Here is a 21,035-nt window from a genome sequence, read left to right on the forward strand (position 1 = left end):
GATGAGACTGGAGCCCTTTACTGCCACATCCGCTGCTCTAATCCCTTGCAGCACCCACAAATACAGTGCTTGGTGTAGAAGCCATCTGTAGCAAGGTAGAAGTTTTAAACCAAACAGCAGCACTCCACACGTATTAAACGCTCAATTATGCTGGCCATACATGGTTCAGTTTTGGTTCATGAGATGTCGACCGATAGATCATCTTCCTATGAACAGAATGGCTATACATGGATCAAAATTTGTCTGGTGCCTGCTGAACCGGACAAATTAGGATACATGTATAGTATGGCCTGCTTAAAGGAGTTGTAAAGGCAGGTATTTTATCTTTATGCATTCTATGCATAAAGATAAAGCAGCCCCCCTTAATTACCTACCTGATCTCCTTCTTTCTCCAGCAATGTCCAATAGCCATTGGCTCCCACAGCTATCAAAGTCAGTCAGCCAGCCAATCAATGGAGAGAGGGGGGGGGGTGGGGGCCAGGTTGGGGGTCCATGTTTGAATGGATACACGGAGCTCCGACTCTGGTTGGCTGTATCAAGCTGCTAGCTGAGGGGCACCCAAAGGAGGAAGAGGCTAGGAGCATCAAAGAGGGACATGAGAAGAGGAGGATCCGGGCTGCTCTGTGCTAAACCAACTGCACAGAGTAGGCAAGTATAAACATGTTTGTTATATAAAAATAAAAAAAAAACATGCACAAGCCCAGCAAGCACTTTAAGGGCTAGCTTACTTAGTGCACTTGAAAAAATTAAATGTAGCTGAATATCAATATTTAGTCATGCCAATTGAAGGTCAGTACAAATAGCAATACACGTTATACCCACTTTGCCTGCTGGACTGGGCGATGGGTACGTCTACCTTTGCATGAGATCACAGTCTGTCCTCTAGAGCATGCAAAAATTAAGTTCTGCTGTCCCAAGCAGACCATAAGGCTCCATGCACACTGGAATAAAAAACGTTGCTTCTACAGGAGTTTTGTGTTCTGCCTGTAGAAGCAACTCAATGTTATCCTATGTGTCCATGCACATTAGGACGTTAAGAGGCATAATTTTTAGAACAACGTTTAAAGGCAGGAAAAAAAAAAACCTTCTCATTCGCATTTGTGATTGGAGCTCACTGGCAAAGAAAACGTATAACTATCCTAAACTCATCTAAACTTTGTACAAAAAATGCTCCATATGAACATTTTTTTACGCCAAAAAGAACAGACGTTTTTTTAAGCCCAGAGTGCATGGAGCCTTAGAATGCTACTAGACAGAAATCTGATGTAAATGACTACATTTTCTATCAAGCAATTTACAAAAACAAAAACCATAGGATTATTACTTAGTCATGAGCGACTACGTTAGCTTCTAGTTGTTTGGTTAGAGATTCATCACTTCAAATATTTGTTTCACTATTTTTCACCAAGAAGAGCATCCAAACCCTTTAATAAAAGGAACCTTCTAGATGTCCACTTTGATCTGCACCTAATACCCAAAGAAGACGATTGCTGCAATAAGAACAGTGTTTATTCAAAGTAAACACCAGTAACAGAACTTCACAGGAGAGTGTTAGTATTGTCTGGGCAGTTGTGAGATCTTCTAAATCTGAGCTTACACTGCCCCACCGTGTAGAAGGACAATGCTGAGCACCACAGCAAGGTTACATGAGGATACAGATCCGCTGAGAACATGGTAGAATAGTACATGAATGAGATAAGCTGTGTGGAAGCCGACACGTCACTGTGTTTCAATATTCAGCCACAGTTTGGCAAGTTCTTAAAGATTAGCAGTTTGTACTTGAAAAAACAGACCTAGTATTTCAAACATACACATGAAGCTAAAAAATATAAAACAAAGTGTATTCTCTAAGGTTTCTTTCTACAGGCTTCAGGTGTTTGGGTCACATGGTTGGACCATCTAACAATGCTACTCGCAATTGTTAAAACGAGGAGCAGAGATGGAGGTGGGCACACAGGGGTTGATTTACTAAAGGCAAACAGACTGTGCACCTTGCAAAAGTAGCAAATACACACTGACCTTAAGATCAATGTTACTGCATTTATAACTTATTGGAAAAGATGGACTTGACCTTTAGCCCACGTTCATACTGAATGCGGGTTTGCGCACGATTTCAAACTGGCATTTTAGTCCGACTTCGGGGCGATTTGAGAGAGACATCTGCGCGGGTTCATGCACAGATGTCTATTGAAATCGGCTCAAAGTCACCAAAAGTAATGCAGAAACTGCTTTTGGGAATCAGTGCAGCCCGCAAAGTCAGCGTTGCAGCGATTTGGCTGGTGCTTGTCAAATCAAATCTCAATCAGCCTGGTGTGAACGAAAAATTAAGTCACATTACATCAGCCCCCCCCCCCCCCCCATAAACTTAAAGGGGTTGTAAAGGTAAATGTTTTTTCACCTTAAAAAACATCCGATGGTGCCGAGCCCCCGTTTTACTTACCTGACCCTTCGAAAGTCCCGGGCGCCTCCATGTGATCTTCTTCGGTTCCCAGCCTGGCCATTGATTGGCTAGGCTGGGCGGATTGATAGCAGCGCAGCCATTGGCTGGCACTGCTGTCAATCACAGCGGATGACGCGACACGCCGGGCCGAGTGATGCAGTCGGCGGCTATGCCCACCGCTGTATCACGGGAGCGTGCTCGCAAAAGCTTTCCACCATGCAAGCTCGCATGAAGGTAGAAAGCTTTTGTGAGGAGGAGCCGAGACAGCCGCCGAGGGACCCCAGAAGACTGGATTAGGGGACACTCTGTGCAAAACGAGCTGCACAGTGGAGGTAAGTATAACATGTTTGTTATTTAAAAAAATAAATAAAAAATCTGTCTTTAGTGACCCTTTAAGCCAGCCACACATTGGTTGAAATTTGCCTGGTAAAGCAGGAACCCCCTGAATTGTGATCCATGTTTGGGCAGGCTGGTTGTACAGGAGTCAATATTTATCAACTTTTGTGCAACCAGCCTGTTGGAAAATTCCACCGATTATAGCTGGCGGCCCTGAGAAATGTATTCTGAAATCTCCCCGCTGTCAGAAAATTACACAGTGAGAGGGATTCCCCTATTGACAATGATTGTGTGAAATGAGGAAATAAAGTATTTTCTGCTGTTAAATCTGCTGGTTAGAACAAAAAAAAATAAAAAATTTATATATATATATATATATATATATTAACTGGTGTATTGGTCAGCCTTAGTTTTTAAGCTACATGACATAAGGCTCCTTTGTTGTAGTCTACAAGAACATTGAGTCAGACTTAAAACTGTTACGATTATAGGTTTTCAAGTCTAATGAACTCTGTCCCAAAACTATTTTAGGTTTAAAACAAAAAAAATTATATATAGTGCCTTGCATACATTTTCAATAAATAAATTGTTCAGTACTAAAATTAATGATAACTTTTTAAAAATCAGGAAAATAAATACTGTATATTACCATTTTAATACTTAGCAGCCATGAGGTGTCACATCCAAGGCTACTTAAAGGAGAAGCATGGCCAAAGCCTTTTTTTTTGCCATACTTCTCTTGTGGATCTTATTCTGTGACCCAGAATAGCTAAAGATTGCTGTTGGCAGATGTCACAGTACTGCTCCAGGCTTTGGAAGGATCCCAACCATATTGTCAGGATCCACCCAGATGCCCAACTGATAGCTGGCTCTGCCTTTCAGTGTGTGGCTGAGAGCCAAAGCCAGCTGGGCCTGCCCCCTCTGCTACCCAGCATTCCAGTGAGTGCTGGAGGGGTAGAGCAAAGACTAGTGACAGACCATCACTGCTCTCTGCTTCAAGAAGACCTAGAACAGTGATCAGTGGCCATGTGATCATTCAGTTCTTGGGTTTAGAGCCAGTGGCGTTCCACTCGTTTTTCAGTGAACACAAACCCGAAGCCTCGGTTCTCTTCCCCGCCTCTCCATCACTAGTGTGGGTCCCCACTGACAGCTTGCGGCTTCACAGCCAGGTGCCCACTGCACTAGGGTTGTCACATCATCCCTTTAATCCAGGACACATTAATTACCACCTTAATCAGTCACAGAACTTGTGTAATTAAACTCACTTGGTGCCCTATCTGCATTAAATCAGCCCCAGAACCTGTGTAATTAATATGTGTCCTGGATTAAAGGGATGATGTAGCAACGCGAGTCGCACTGCACTGCGCTGTCCTGAATAGCCAAGCAATCTTCTGGGACCTGTGACATGTCCCGGGAGGGAGGGAAGGGGAGAGGAGTCGGCGCCTAGGCAGCATGGGCAGAAGTGGGAGGTGGATACCTGTCAAAACTAGGTACTCATTCCCCCAGAAAATGACATGCCAAATGTGGCATCTCAAGGGGTTACGACTCCTTAAAGCAGATGTTCCACTTTTGGGTGGAAATATGCTTAAAAGTGTGTACCAGAAGTACCCTGTATTAAGTGTATGACTGACTATTTTATACAAGCAATGAAAAATTGGATACAATAAAACATTAGCTTATAAGCAGCAAAAACTGGCCAAACAAAATTCTTGGGTTCCTTACCTCTCCTGTGCAATAAAAGTCATTTTTCTGATATTCCGGGAAGATTTGAAAAAATTGTGTGAGTGCACTAAAAGAGGGAACACAAAAGGAAGCAGCTGTTACACACAATCCGATTAAGCACGGTTCTGACATTCGGCCTTTCAAAGCGAGCAACTTTCAGCTCTCATTGGCCCTCTTAGGACTCATTCCCCCCTCCCTCCCTGGCAAACTCTCTCTCTCTCGAAGTCATAAGCCTAGGCTTTTTACCAGGCAAGAAACAGGAAGTGGTCTGTAAAAAGGTATTTACTGGCAGAGAAGTTAAAAACAAAGTTAAAACAATGGAGAAAAATAAATAAAATAAAAAAAGACTGAAGATCCGCTTTAACTGGTCAAAATGTCTTCAACACTAAAGTCCTGTCAATTGCAAGTACCACTAGCTATACCAGTGTTTCCCAACACCTGTCCTTAAGGCATCCCAACAGGTCATGTTTTCAGGATTTCCATCAGATGAATCAGCTGTGGTCATTTCTCAGGCAGTGAAACTGATCAAAATCACCTGTGCAAAATAATGGAATGCCTGAAAACATGACCTGTTGGGGCGCCTTGAGGACTGGAGTTGAGAAACACTAAGCTATACCAAGGCCCAGATATACGAGAACCTTCAAACATTGTTTCAGTATATTTTTCCAAGACAGGAAGTACAAGATAATAAACATTTTAGAAAATTGGTGTGCAAGATCTTATCGGCATATAAACACACACTTTTTTCCCCTGAAAATAGGGGGCAATCACGGTTGCGTATTTTTACGCCGATAGTGTACCTTGGAAGGGAAGGAGGAGGGCGAACTCAGACGGAATTCATGAGCCATCATCTCCTGTTCAGCTCTCATTCATCTCACACACACACACACACACACACACACACACACACACACACACACACACACTCCTCCGCCACTGGACCAGTGTTCTGTCTATCACAGGAGCTGGTCCAATGCCGATGGCGTGTGTGCGCGAGAGACGGCCAAATGAGAGCCGAGTGAGCCGAACAGGAGATGACTGCTCAGTGATTTCCTGCACTGTCCAGGCTGCATTGATGGTGAGGTTGCAGATGAACATTGAGGCTAAAAAGGGGCATTGATCAGGCTGCATTGGTGAGATGTGCTGAGATGGGCACTAAATAAGCTGCATTGATGGGCACAGACTCGTATTTTAATTCAAAGTTTTTCTTTTTTTAACCACCTTCCCGCCCAGACCAATTTTTAGCTTTCAGCGCTGTTGCACTTTGAATGACATTTGCGCGGTCATGCTACACTGTACCCAAACTAAATTTTTATCATTTTGTACCCACAAATAGAGCTTTCCTTTGGTGGTATTTGATCACCTCTGGGATATTTATTTTCTGCAAAAAAAAAAAATGACCGAAAAACATTGTAAATAAGTACATTTTCTCCTTCACTGATGGGCACTGATGGTACTGCACTGATGGGCACTGATGGTACTGCACTGATGGGCATTGATGGGCACGGATGGGCATTGATGGGCACGGATGGGCACAGATAGGCGGCACGGATGGGCACAGATAGGCGGCACGGATGGGCACAGATAGGCGGCACGGATGGGCACAGATAGGCGGCACGGATGGGCACAGATAGGCGGCACGGATGGGCACAGATAGGCGGCACGGATGGGCACAGATAGGCGGCACGGATGGGCACAGATAGGCGGCACGGATGGGCACAGATAGGCGGCACGGATGGGCACAGATAGGCGGCACGGATGGGCACAGATAGGCGGCACGGATGGGCACAGATAGGCGGCACGGATGGGCATCCATTGCGGCACTGATTGGCATCCATTTTTTGTGTCCTCATCCCTGGTGGTCTAGGGTGGCATACCTTTATTTTTATAATCCCTGGTGGTCCAGTGGGCATCCCTGATGGTCCAGTGGGCATCCTCGGGGGGGCTGTGCTGATAATCGATCAGCACAAACCCCCCCGTCACAGGAGCAGCCGATCGGCTCTCCTCTACTCGCGTCTGACAGACGCGAGTGAGGAAAAGCCAATTACCCGCTTTTCCTGTTAACATCGTGATCAGCCGTGATTGGACACGGCTGATCACGTAGTAAAGAGTCTCCGTGAGAGACTCTTTACCTTGATCGATGTTGCGGGGTGTCAGACTGACACCCTGCAACAACGATTGCTGCGATGCGCGCCCCCGGGGGCGCGCAGCGGCACAGAATCCTGAGGACGTCATATGACGTCCAGTCAGGATTCTACAACCACTTTGCCGACGTCAATATGTCATTGGCGGGCGGAAAGTGGTTAAATAAACAATTCCCTGAAACTTACCTCTTAAAATATAGGTGATAAATACGGTACAATAGAAAAAGGTCAGAAAATTGTTGTTTTGAAAAAAAACTGTGTGGTAAGAACACATTTATTGAATTTATGGTATATTATCAAAGCACACACCTGTACAGATCTCTTCCTACATCATCTTGATTCACTGCATAACCTTTATCATTTCCTGTGAAGCTGAAGCCTGTTCCAACCTAGCACAAAACAACAATTATTGTATGTACAACATAAACATGTACTAAAAGTTCATTTATGCTCAAAAAAAATGTAATTTTTTTAAAATCAGATACTTTTTTTATTGGGTTTCCAACAAAAAATGTATTCAATATGAAATATAATTCTGTATATATGTGTGTGTATGTGTATGTATATACACACACACACACATATATATATATATATATATATATATATATATATATATGTGTGTATGTATACACACACACACACACACACACACACACACACACACACACACACACACACATACATACATACATACATATATATACACACATACATACACACACACACACACACACACACACACACACACATATATATACACACATACATACATACACACACACACACAGGGAGAGTTACTAAAACTGGTGCACTCGGAATCTGGTGCAGATGTGTATAGTAACCAACTAAGCTTTGATGACAAAACCTGGAACCTGATGGTTCTGTCATAGTAACCAAACCAGGACAGGAGCTTTTGGAGAGGACTGCAGGGTGGCATTTTGCCTACCGACTATGGGCCATGGCTTTTTACGAAACATTACTCTTTGGGAGGGGAGTGCCTGGGGGACCCTTGGAGTGGTCTTGTTTCTGATTGAAGTCCATGTCTCCTTAAAAACACAGACTCTGGGAAATGGAGGACCCAGATACATATTTAGGACCTCTATGCCCAAAACCAGCAATGATCGTTTTAGATTGTGATAGTCAGAGCAGATGTTAAAACAGCTCAAAGCAACCCGATTCTGCAGTCTCCTGATCTAATCTTAAAGGGGTTGTAAAAGGTACAATTTTATTTTCCTAAATAGCTTCCTTTACCTTAGTGCAGTCCTCCTTCACTTACCTCATCCTTCCATTTTGCCTTTAAATTTCCTTATTTCTTCTGAGAAATCCTCACTTTCTGTTCTTCTGTCTGTAACTCCACACAGTAATGCAATGCGTTCTCCCTGGTGTGGAGTGTCGTGCTCGACCCCTCCCCTGGTATACAGGAGAGTCAGGACGCCCACTAACATACAGCCCCTTTCTCTATCTGCAACGTAGAGAGTGTCCTGACTCTCCTGTAGTCCAAGGGAGGGGTCGAGCACGACACTCCACACCAAGGAGAAAGCCTTGCATTACTGTGTGGAGTTACAGACAGAAGAACAGGAAGTGAGAAATTCTCAGAAGAAATAAGGACATTTAAAAGCAAAATCGAAGGATGAGGTAAGTGAAGTTGGACTGCACCAAGGTAAAGGAAGCAATTTTAGAAAAAAAAAATTGTACCTTTACAACCCCTTTAAGTCGTTACGTGTCAAGTGTCTGTCTCAATATGCGACACCTAGGTTTGCAGTCACCTATTGTTTCTGTCTGTCTGATCATCTGTTGGAGATGTGATTAATATTGTGTCCACTTTACCTTGGTTTGTGTTTATAATAATAATAATAAATGTACTATGTATCCAGGGTTGTGGGTTGGGTGCCAGACGGTCTGGCCACCTAGGCTGGTTTAAGTGGCTAGTTAATTTGTTCAGGTTAATTAAATCACTGCCAGCTATTAGTTGCTAGAGGTATATTAGCATCTGTTTTCTGTTAGTTGTTCATTAGCTATGTTCATAATATTCCCGTATACACATTTCTAAAATAAATATCTCCTAAACCTGCACCATTTAGGAGATATTCTAGTGAGCAGCAGCCGGTGAAGTCACCAGCGCATAAGCTCTGTAGGAACCGCATACCCGTGCCATTCCTTCAGAGTTCTGTGTCGTAGCCATGACTCCTATGCACAAGCACCGAAGCGACAGCATCGCGGCTCGGCCATTCAAGTGACCGAAGCCCGCAAACCCGGAAGCAAGACTGGGTGAAGATGGAAGCCTCTGCAGCGGTGACAGCGTGCCACTGGAGGGCTTCATTTCATGGAAAGTCTCTCACAATGTGCTAGTATGCAATGCATACTAGTACATTATAGCTTTACCTTGCAGGGGAATTTTTTTATTTTTTAAAGTTAAGTACCGCTTTAATGAACACATACATTAATGCTAAACTCAGAACTCAGAACTTTGAGGGGGAAAAAAAATCTATTCAAGTATATCTTAACTCAAAAAAGCCCCTTCTATTGCTCTCAGGCCCCGTACACACGAGAGGATCCATCCGCTGGAATTGATCTGTGGACCGGCTCCAGCGGATACATCCCCTGGTGTGTACAATCCAGCGGATCTGTTTCCGCGGATTTTTATCCCCTGGGATGGATTTCCAGCGGATTAAAATTTGAAGACATGCTTTCAAATCTATCCGCTTGAATCCATCCCAATGGATTGATCCGCTGGTCTGTACAGACTCACCGGATCAATCCGTCCGAATCAATCCCCCCGCATGCGTCGTAATGATTCGACGCATGCGTGGAATTCCTAATATGACAGCGTCGCGCACGTCACCGCGTCATCATCGCGGCGACGGCGCGACACGTCATCGCGATGGGATTTCGGCGCGGATTTCGATCCGATGGTGAGTACACTCCATCGGATCAAAATCCTCGCAAATCCTCGAGAGGATTTATCCGCGGAAACGGTCCGGTGGACCGAATCCGCGGATAAATCCTCTCGTGTGTATGGGGCCTCAGGTTCCTCAAAATCCATAACTTCCTTTTCTTTCTGCTGTGATCCAGCTTCCTACTATGGGGCGTCTACATTCATTCGCTGTGGTTGCACTGTATGTAGGAACTTGGCCACCTTCTCTTGCTCACTCCTGAGATGGGATTTGGGATTTGTAGTGTGCATAAAGCAGTGAACATTTTGTGGGGGAAATTTGAGGTTCAGGAGCTTGCAGTGGACATTAGAGGTAAAGCCACAGAAAGAAATAACTCAAAAGTGGAATCTCCGCTTGTTTGCCTCCTCCCCCCTCCAGTGCCATATAGAAGGCTTCACGGCCAGTTTCCCTCAACACAAATGGCGGTGGCAGCACCTGAGAGCCGATCAGAAAAATCAGCTGGGGTGTCGACATTGCAGTATCCGTGGACAGGCAAGTGTCCCAAAGCGCTTCTTTAATGAATAGAGTAAAGGGCTTGCTGACCGTATAACTTAGATACACAGTGGCAAAGCAGCACGGCTCTACTGGATCACGTACCTAGTACATGATCCGACACTTTCAGATCTGGGGCACGCATTTGTGCCACTGACAGCGCACTCCTGCTGTGATTATACATAGCAGGAGCTGACCGGCGGGTACCGCGGTTGCAATGTCCGCGGACACCCACCAATCCCCCTATGTAAACAAGGCAGATTGCCATGACTTCCCCATGTATGAGCCTCTCCCTCACAGTAAGAGGAAACCAGCTAGGCAAACAGTTAACATTTTGATCGCCCCTGTTAACCCCTTCCCAGCCAGTGTCATTAGTGCAATGACCGTGCAATTTTTTTAGCACAAATCACTATTAGTGTTACTGGTTCCCAGAAAGTGTCAGTGTCCAATTTGTCCGCCACAATATTGCCACCCTGCTTTAAGTCGCTGATCGATGCCATTACTAGAGAAGAAGAAGGAGGATGAGGATGATGAGGATGAGGAGGATGAGGAGGTTTGTTTTTGGAAATTGCAGGTGTTTTGTTTTTAGAGCAAAAAATAAAAACCGCAGGAAGTGATCAAATACCACCAAAATAAAGTTCTATTTGTGGGAGAAAAATTACAAATTGTGTTTGGTTACAGCGTTCCACAACTGCACAATTGTCAGTTAAAGTAACAGTGTCGTATCACAAAAAATGGCCTGGACATGAGAGGGGGGGGGGGGATAAATCTTCCAGAGGGCAAGTGGTTAAGTAGTGGATGTGTATGGATTATTTTATGGAGAATAAGGATAAAGTTTTGTGTAAAGTGTTTTTTTTTTATCTGCCTGGCATTCAGCTTTAAATCAAGACAACACACAAGTTACCGTACTTATTTTCCTTAGAAGGCAAGACTTACGGGATTATCTATATAGAGCATTGAATATTTGTTTGTCCAGGAAAATTCCCGATGAACCACTATAAGGACACAAGAACATGTGGTCAGTCATAAACAAAAAAATACAAGGAAAATAGCACTGACACGGCACAGCTGTTTCCTCTACACAAACAGAGGTTCAGATCCAGCCATGAACTCACAAATGCACAAATAAATTATACTGTGGATCACTGCTCAGGCTTTATTATGACCTCTGCGTGTGTTGGAATGTGAGAAGCATTCATTTAAATTTGAAAAATGCACACGTGACTTGTAGAGATAGCATTACCCTTTAGGGCCATTACACAAGAGTTAATTTAGAAAACCTGTACCGAGAGGATACCCACACTCCCACAGAGGACCTTCTAAAAATGTTAAGCCCCATACACACTATCAGTTTTCCTGCAGGTTTTTCTCTTCAGGTTTACCAAAACCATATAATATGAGGTCAAACCTTAAGAGTTTCAATTTGTATGCAATCAGGCAGGCCCTTGCACTACATGGTTTTGGTAAACCTGAAGAGAAAAACCTGCAGGAAAACCGATAGGGGTAGATTCACAAAGGAGATACAACGGCGTATCTCCAGATACGCCGTCGTATCTCTGAGTCTGGCCGGTCGTATCTATGCGCCTGATTCATAGAATCAGTTAAGCATAGATTTCTATTAGATCCGACCAGCGTAAGTCTCTTACGCCGTCGGATCTTAACTGCATATTTACGCTGGCCGCTAGGGGCGTGTACGCTGATTTATGCCTAGAATATGTAAATCAGCTAGATACGTGAATTCACGAACGTACGCCCGGCCGACGCAGTACAGTTACGCCGTTTACGTTAGTCTTTTCCCGGCGTAAAGTTAGCCCTGCTATATGAGGCGTACCAATGTTAAGTATGGCCATCGTTCCCGCGACGAAATTTGAAAAATTTACGTTGTTTGCGTAAGTCGTCCGTGAATGGGGCTGGACGTCATTTACGTTCACGTCGAAACCAATGACGTCCTTGCGGCGTACTTTGGAGCAATGCACAGACGGCGCATGCGCAATTCGTGAAAAACGTCAATCACGTTGGGTCAGTGTTAATTTAATTTACATAACACACGCCCACCTCTTCACAATTTGAATTAGGAGGGCTTACGCCGGCCTATTTACGCTATGCCGCCGCAACTTTCTTTTGAGAATACGGCACTTGCCTGTAAAAGTTGCAGAGCCGTAACGTAAATAGGATACGTTACGCCCGCACAAACATACGCCATTCTACGTGAATCTACCCCATAGTGTGTATGGGGGTTAAGTTGCCTGGCTTCCAAGGTGATCAATTGACCAACAATTACTGGGATTTACTAAAAGGAACTAGACTGTGCACATTGCAAGTGCAGTTGCTCCAGAGCAAAAGAGGGGAAGATCTGCTAACTTTCATCATACAATCATGTGCAAGAAAACACACTTTTCTTAATTTTCCTTGAATGCGATTGGGTATTCTATGCAAAGTAAAGCTTCATCTCATTTACCGTATTTGCCGGTGTATAAGGCAACTGTGGATGGGCTGTATCGCGTTTCTTCCCACTGACAGAGGCCCTTGCTCCTACAAGCCTGTACATGTCACAGGCAAGTTTAATAACTGAAATGTACCGTATTTTCCGGCGTATAAGACGACCTTTTGCATGCAAAAAAATGCCTCAAAACTCGGGGGTCGTCATACGCCGGTACCTGTCAGACGGCGGGCATCCATTATTCAAAAGCCACGCCGCCTCCTCGGGCTGTTCCATGATCGGCGGAACACTCATTTTCCCAGTAGAGCCTCTGTTCAGTGTTCCGCCTATCACAGATGCCTTCTCATCCTCAGCCGAGAGGACATCCGTGATAGGCGGAACACTGAACAGAGGCTCTGCTGGGAAAATTAGAGTCCCGCCTATCACGGAACAGCCTGAGGAGGATGCGCGGCTTTTGAATAATGGACGCCCGCAGCCTGACATACTCTGCAAACAGGAGAAGGTAGGGAGATTGTCGAGGCAGGCAATGGTACAGTGAAGTCGGCAACGGCACAGTAAGGTAGGCAATGGCACCGTGAGGCATGTAATGGCACAATGAGATTAGAAAAAAGCCTATTTGTCAGCGGTTGTTCCCGTCAGCAGTTGTTCTGGCTACTCCTCAGCTTCCAGACAGACTAGTAGGAAGGGGGTTGTCTTATACGGCGACTATATCCCAAAACCCAAATTTTAGCTGGAAAATACGGTAAGCTGCTAAGATTTACCGTTTTCTTTTTGCAGAATAAGCAATATATTCATTACGTTTGAGGATTGTGATCTTCATTCTAAGCAAAAAAAAAAAAAAAGGCAAAAAAAAAATTGTGATTCTTATTTTTTCCAGAATCGTGCAGCTCTAACACACACACACACACACACACACACACACACACACACACACACAGTGGATATAAAAAGCCTATACACCCTTGTTAAAATGTCAGGTTTCTGTAATGTAAAAAAATAGGCAAAGATAAATAATTTCAGAACTTTTTCCACCTTTAATGGGACCTATAAACTGTAAAAAATAAACGAAAATAATATGGCTGCATAAGTGTGCACACAATTGCACCGATTCTTTGTTATAGCACCTTTTGATCTCATTACAGCATTGGTTGATTTGGATGTATGCTTTGAGTCGTTGTCATGCTGACAAATTATCATATTCAGCTTTCTAGCAGAAGTCTGAAGGTTTTGTGCCAATATGGACTGGTATTTGGAACTGTTCATAATTCCCTCTACCTCAGTTCCAGCTGAAGAAAGGCCTCAGTTCCAGCTGAAGAAAAACAGCCCCAAAGCACAATGCTACTCCACCTTGCTTCACGGTGGGTATGGTGTTTTGGTGATTTGCACCAAACATATCTATTGAAATTATGGCCTAAAAGTTCACCCTTGTTTCATCAGACCATAATATATTTTTCCACATGCTTTTGGGAGACTCAATGTATGTTTTTGCAAAATTTAGCTGGGCTTGGATGTTTTTCTTCGCAAGAAAAGACTTCCGTTTTGCCACTCTACACCATAGCCAAGATATATGAAAAATACGACACAGCCAGTACTTGCCAGATATTCCTGCAGCTCCTTTAATGTTGCTGTAGGCCTCCTTGGCAGCCTCCCGGATCAGTTTTCTTCTTATCTTTTCATAAATTATGGAGGTATGTCCAGTTCTTGGTAATGTCACTGTTGTGCCATATTTTCTCCACTTGATGGCTGTTTTTCACCGTGTTCCATGGTATATCTAATGCCTTGGAAATTTGTTGTACCCTTCTCCTGACTGATACCTTTTAACAATGAGATCCCTCTGATGCTTTTGGAAGCTCTCTACAGGCCATGTTTTTTGCTGTAGGATGCGACTAAGAAAATGTCAGGAAAGACCTACTAGAACAGCTGAACTTTATTTGGGGTCAATCAGAGGCACTTTAAAATGATGGCAGGTGTGTACTGACTCCTATTTAACATGAGTTTGAATGTGATTGCTTAATTCTAAACACAGCTACATCCCCCGTTATAAAGAGGGCGTGCACACTTATGCAACCACATTATTTTCGTTTTTTATATTTACTCCGCTCCTAAAAGATTTTGGTTTGTTTTTCAAATGAGTTGTACAGTTTATAGGTTACATTAAAAAGGTGGAAAAAGTTCTGAAATTATTCATCTTGGTCTCATTTTTTTACATCACAGAAACCTGACATTTTAACAGGGGTGTGTAGACTTTTTATATCCACTGTATATAAACATATATAGGTATATGTGTGTATACAGATATGTGTGCGCGTGTGTCTCTTAATCCTGACTCCCATTTCTGGAACTTTTTAAGAGCTTCTTTATAATAGCAGCAAGGACTGTCTGAAAAGCAATCCATGCTCCAGCTTTTCAGGAGGCAATATGTTGCCTCTGCACACCTGTTTTAACCCTCTTAATGTAACATCATCCCAATGCAACTATGTGCAATGCACACAGTTGTGAGGTCGCTACTCATCTGGGGGGGGGGGGGGATACTTCCAACCATGGCCGACAGCTGATGCCTCTGAAGCTAAATGGAAAGCGGTTGCTGGTTGGTAAAACAGCTCAACCACATGGTTTTACCACCCCCTCATCCTCACACATGAACAAGCCCCTGGTTCACATATGTACGGCTGCATGTAGGGGAGCCCAATAATTTCAATGAGCTGCCTTACCTGCAGGGAAAGAAGTCCCCGACCCTTTTTTAAAAACACAATTTGTCTGCGTGTCAGATTCAAGCGCAATTTTGTACACGCTCTGCGACACACAGTAAAGTGAAACAAGCCGTAGACTGGGGTGCCGCAAGACTAAAAAAAAAAATGTTGAGAAACACTGATCCAGAACTAAAACTAGCTTATGTTTACTTACATGTAAGGTTCTTTGTGACTACATAAGGTCCATGCTCCACAAAGAGACCAAACATTGACGTTCCACCAGGTCCTCCCTGTAGCCAAAGAAGCACTGGAGCCGTGTCTGGGTTGACCTGTATGTTATCAAATAGGAAAAAAAATAAATTTGGGATAAAACAAGCAGTAATATAGCACATGGTTATACAGCAAGTCATGCAAAAGTTTACAGTATGCAAGGCCGTTTTAACGACACCCAAAAAGGGAAAGCTTAGTATTTAAAGCAAAGTTTACGCTAAAAGTTTTGGGATGGATTACCCTTCTTGGAAACCAAAGTGGATTTCTTTAAAATACTGGACTTTTTTTGTATACAGTAGATGCCTTGAGCGGTATAAAGAACATCCACTCAGGTTTCACTATTTTGACATAACTTCCGAAATGTTTGCTAAAAAGAGAGAAAGAAAACAGAACTTGTAAAAGCCTGAAATATGAGATTTCAAACATCTAAAAATCTCGCAGTCATGAAAATGTTTGGAGATGTTCAGTTGGCCGGCCTCCAAAAGCCTTTAACTCATCTTTTTGGAAAAACAGGATTACAGCCTCATCTTTTATTTACAGGGAGCTGCCATATTCCTGTACTGCCAACTAAGCAAAACTAAGATTGTAAATCAGTAAATCAGAACTCAGCATAGGACGTAAAAACTCAACGTAGGAGGCATCTCTATTGAAAGTTGGCTCTCAAACTGATCAGTAGATCCAGAGGTAAAGGAAGCTGCAGTTATATGCAAGTTACTATTGATCTTTGTGGCTGCCCAACATTAAACCCATATCATAAAAAATAAATCAATAAATGCTGTATTACATTGCTGTTTATACAAACGAAAAAGGGGACCGTCTTCCGGTTTCAATTACGAGGAAAGACTGCAAAAACTAGATTTATGCTCGCTGGAGAAAAAGGGGCCACACATTGAGATTGGAGAAGAAGCGGTTTAACTTTAAACTCCAAGAGGTGGGGGCCACCGTCAGGGCAATAGGGATGTGGAACTCTCTTCCACAATCGGTGGTGACTGCAGAGAGTATTGATAGTTTTAAAGTGACACCAATAGCTAGATTCACATAGAGTTAGGCCGGCGTATCAGTAGATACGCCGACCTAACACTTAAACCTATCTAAGATATGACGGCTTGCGCCGTCGTATATTAGGGTGCAATATTTAGGCTGGCCGCTAGGTGGCGCTTCCATTGAGTTCGGCGTAGAATATGTAAATCACTAGATACGCCTATTCACGAACGTACGTACGCCCGTCGCAGTAAAGACACGCCGTTTCCGTAAGAGATAGGCCGCCTAAAGATAACCATGCCCCCTAGGTGGCATAGCCAATGTTAAGTATGGCCGTCGTTCCCGCGTCAAAATTTGAAAATTTTACGTTGTTTGCGCAAGTCGTCCGTGAATAGGGCTGGACGCAATTTACGTCCACGTCGAAACCAATACGTCCTTGCGGCATACTTTGCCGCAATGCACACTGGGATATGTACACGGACGGCGCATGCGCCGTTCGTAAAAAAACGTCAATCACGTCAGGTCACCCCCCATTAACATAAAACACGCCCCCTCAGCCTAATTTGAATTAGGCGCGCTTACGCCGGCCACATTTATGCTACGCCGCCGTAATTTAGCAGGCAAGTACATTGTGAATACAGTACTTGCCTAGCTAACTTACGGCAGCGTAGTGTAAATACGATGCGCTACGCCGCAAAGATGCGGCGGGATAATTGAATCCAGCTATAAAGGTTTTATTTTTTTTAAATAACGAATGCAGAAATGATGCATTTGCTATGTAATTTAGGGGGGGTGCAAACTGTCCCTGTGCTAGGTTATGGGGGGGGGGGGGGGGGGGGACAAAAACCAGACAAGGTTTTTGAATCGTCTGACACTGCAACAGACATATCACAGCCAGGTCTTAAGACGTCATCTAAAGTCCAAGGATACCTGGGGATCAATGCAAAAAAATACAAGATGTATCCATTTCACAAATGAAAGGATAATACAATACATGACGAATTTCAAATCATCAGGATATTCAAATGTTTGTTATGAAGACTAATATTGCTATACAGCACCACCTAGTGTACACAGTGTAGAACTGTGCTAGAGAACACAACGCTATCAAAGTAATAAATAGAAACATGAATACCTTTTGGACTAGAGCATGCTTGTAACAGGAATAGGTTAAATTTAAGGTTTACTGCCTGGTTTCTCAATGTGTGCATCAGCGTAATGCACATTTTAAAGTGTTACTAAACCCACAACCGTAAAATCAGTCTGTATATGCATTAAAGCATGCTTGTTATACTCACTGCGGGAACCCAAGAAGTTAATCCTCTGCAATGTGTAAAAAGGCCTTCTCTGATCCTCCATTTCTTTCACTGTCTCCAATCCATCTCTTGATGGAGCAGAGCTTTTGGAGTCACATGCTCAGTTTGGTGTGTATAGCTAGAGATTTTTTTCTTGGGAAGGCGCATGTGATCAGCACTGTGGAGAGGATCAGGGGGTCCTGCAGCCTCATGGGACAGGCAGAGCAGAATGAAAACTCCTCCTACAAGCTTTAACCAGACACTGATAGAAGTCACAAAAGACTGCTCTAACTGCTGATGAGAAAAAGGTATTTAGCAGTTTATAATCATTAAAAAAAAAAAAAAAAATTATAATTGCAATTCCATATTCGGTGTACTGTGCGAGATCAGATATAGTGAATGCAGGGTCCAGGGTTTATAAACACTTATAGGCTGCTTTCACACTGGGATGGGGTTGACGGTAAAGCTATGTTTAGCGGCGCTTTACCATCGTTTTTGCGGAGGTATTCGGCTGCTAGTGGGGCACTTTTAACCCCCTCTAGCGGCTAAAAAAAAAAAAAAAAAAAACAACCGCAAAGCGCCGCTGCAGCAGCGCTTCGGCCATGCTGCCCATTCATTTCAATGGCCAGGAGTGGCGTATACACCACCCCAAAGATGCTGCTTGCAGGAGTTTAATGTCCTGCCAGCGCATTGCCTCGGTGTGAAAGCAGTCGGACTTTCACACTGAGACTGCAAGGGAGCCATTTTGTAGTGTGTCACTATGGGACTCCATACAGTATTCTGGCAAAATCATGTCTCCCTTCCTGCCGTTGCTCGCTCTCCTGGATAACCCCATGTTCCCACCTGGCTCGGGAACAACCTCACATCTTCTCATGGTGGCTCGCCCATTGGTTTTCACAGGATTGTCATTTTCTTGGTTCCCGCACTTTCCCCACATGGTCCTCGATCCAAGAGACCCACGAAGCACCACCAGCAAAATAATTTTGTTACATTCAGCTGCAACACTGGATAACTTCCCTTCATCTAAATTCCTTCCCATATCAAATGACTGCCTTCAAACACACCTGCCAGCATAGCCCAGGCGCTCGTGGCACCATCTCCATGATCTACTCCTCACTCACTGCCGGCGTCACCTCCACTACCCCTTCAAGTGCTTAAATGGTAACGTGACCTTTCCCAATGGACCTTGCAGACTGGTCCAGCATAGCGAAACGCTCTTTTAACACAGCCACGTTGGAGGCAGCCTATAAGTTTCTCCTATACAGGTCCCAGCCCGCATCGCCAAGTCAAACCCATCCTGTGGTGATGGATGCTTCCGGAGGTGTGGTCAGCGAGGAGATTCCCTCTTTCTTCTTATGTGGGGGGGTGTACGGGCGCACCTTTCCTCCAATCAGCTGTCACACAGTGTATGCCAAGAATCCCTCCTACTGCTGAATGAGGAAGTAAAAATTCTAACACAATGTAAGAATTCTAAAGAATATAGAAAGATGAAGACCGCAGATATACAAGTAAAACTTATGTACGGAGATTCGTTTCATCCCTGTATCATCTGAGGCTGTTCACTTCACTGGGTATAGGAAAGGGTTTACATCCACTTTAACTGTTTCAATAAACATTATCTGTAAAGTACTTCACTATGGTAGTTTTTATCATTGCATATTGTGATTGTCTGGTAAGAGAAGAATCAGCTTCACAACTTGCCGCCCACCAACGTCAAATGACAGAGGGACGGTGCAGCTCGTTCTGGGTGGACATCATGGCGACGCCCCAGAATGGCCATGGGAGCGTGCAGCACGTCGATCATGGACAAGCCGTGTTCCTAGGACACAGCGCAACCCCAATCTCTGTAAAGAGCCGATGACATGGTTCTTTAACCATGTGATCTGCTGTGTTCAAAAGACAGGTATCCTTTCCCACTTCCAGGAGTCCTGCCGTGGCCATGACATCGCCGTGGGGCTCCCTTCTCCTCCTCCTCCTCCCCTGGCCACCGGGCTAATAGAGAGGAGCGGGGCCTCTCGCATGCGCAGCAGGGTACCCGGTGTGAAGCCGAAATGTTCATCCAGCGGTTTAACAGGACAGGTTCCACTCAGAACAGGCCTCGCCATGGTCGACCAAAGAAGTTGAGTGCACGTGCTCAGCGTCATATGCAGAGGTTGTGAAATTTGTGAAATAGACGTATGAATGCTGCCAAGGTTGAAGGGGTGGGGGTGTCAGCCTGTCAGTGCTCAGACCATAAGCAGCACGCTGCATCAAATTGTCTGCATGGCTGTCATTCCAGAAGGAAGCCTCTTCTAAAAAGATGATGCACAAGAAAGTCTGCTGACAGTTTGCTGAAGACAAGCAGACTAACGACATTGATAACTGGAACCATGTCCTGTGATCTGACGAAGCCAAGATAAACTTATTTGGTTCAGATGGATGTGTGGCGGCAACCAGGTGAGAAGTACAAAGACAAGTGTGTCTTGCCTACAGTCAAGCATGGTGGTGAGAGTGTCATGGTCTGGGGCTGCATGAGTGCTGCCGGCACTGGGGAGCTACAGTTCGTTGAAGGAAACCATGAATGCCAACATGTACTGTGATATACTGAAGCAGAGCATGATCCCCTCCCTTCGGAGACTGGGCCGCAGGGCAGTATTCCAACATTATAACGACCCCAAACACACCTCCAAGACAACCACTGCCTTGCTAAAGAAGCTGAGGGTAAAGGTGATGGACTGGCCAAGTATGTCTCCAGACCAAAATCCTATTAAGCATCTGTGGGGCATCCTCAAACGGAAGGTGGAGGAGCGCAAGGTCTCTAACTTCCACCAACTCCGTGATGTCGTCATGGAGGAGTGGAAGAGGACTCCAGTGGTAACCTGTGAAGCTCTGGTGAACTACATGCCCAAGAGGGTAAAGGTAGTGCTGAAATATAAAAACGGGGGCCACACAAAATATTAACACTTTGGGCCCAATTTGCACATTTTCACTTAGGGATGTACTCACTTTTGTTGCCATTATTGGCTGTGTATTATACAAGCTGTACACTCACTACTTTACATTGTAGCAAAGTGTAATTTCTTTAGTGTTGTCACATGAAAAGATAGAATACAATATTTACAAAAATGTGAGGGGTGTACTTACTTTTGTGAGATACTGTATACAATTTACAGCACTTGAAGTTGATTCCTCAATATCCAACAGGATACATCACGCAAGAAATTGTTTGACTGCACTTATTTTTTGGATTATCTATTTAATCGAGATTGTAAACTCCTTAAAAGGGCATGGACTGATGTAAATGCACAGT

At 44.1% G+C, this 21,035-nt stretch overlaps 1 protein-coding gene across 1 annotated transcript in view; it reads right to left on the bottom strand.

Annotated features, from left to right (window-relative positions):
- CPVL (carboxypeptidase vitellogenic like) overlaps nt 1-21,035 on the bottom strand; it is a 132,890-nt gene that overhangs the window by 97,640 nt on the left and 14,215 nt on the right. Inside the window, exons 4-7 of the mRNA XM_040352930.1 lie at nt 15,415-15,529; nt 11,007-11,065; nt 6,952-7,031; nt 4,499-4,565 (exon numbers count right to left, since the gene is read on the bottom strand). Coding sequence (XP_040208864.1) covers nt 4,499-4,565; nt 6,952-7,031; nt 11,007-11,065; nt 15,415-15,529 — 321 coding nt within the window. The remainder of the gene's footprint in view (nt 1-4,498; nt 4,566-6,951; nt 7,032-11,006; nt 11,066-15,414; nt 15,530-21,035) is intronic.

This window comes from Rana temporaria, chromosome 5 (assembly GCF_905171775.1).
Source record: "Rana temporaria chromosome 5, aRanTem1.1, whole genome shotgun sequence".
Lineage (NCBI taxonomy): Eukaryota > Metazoa > Chordata > Amphibia > Anura > Ranidae > Rana > Rana temporaria.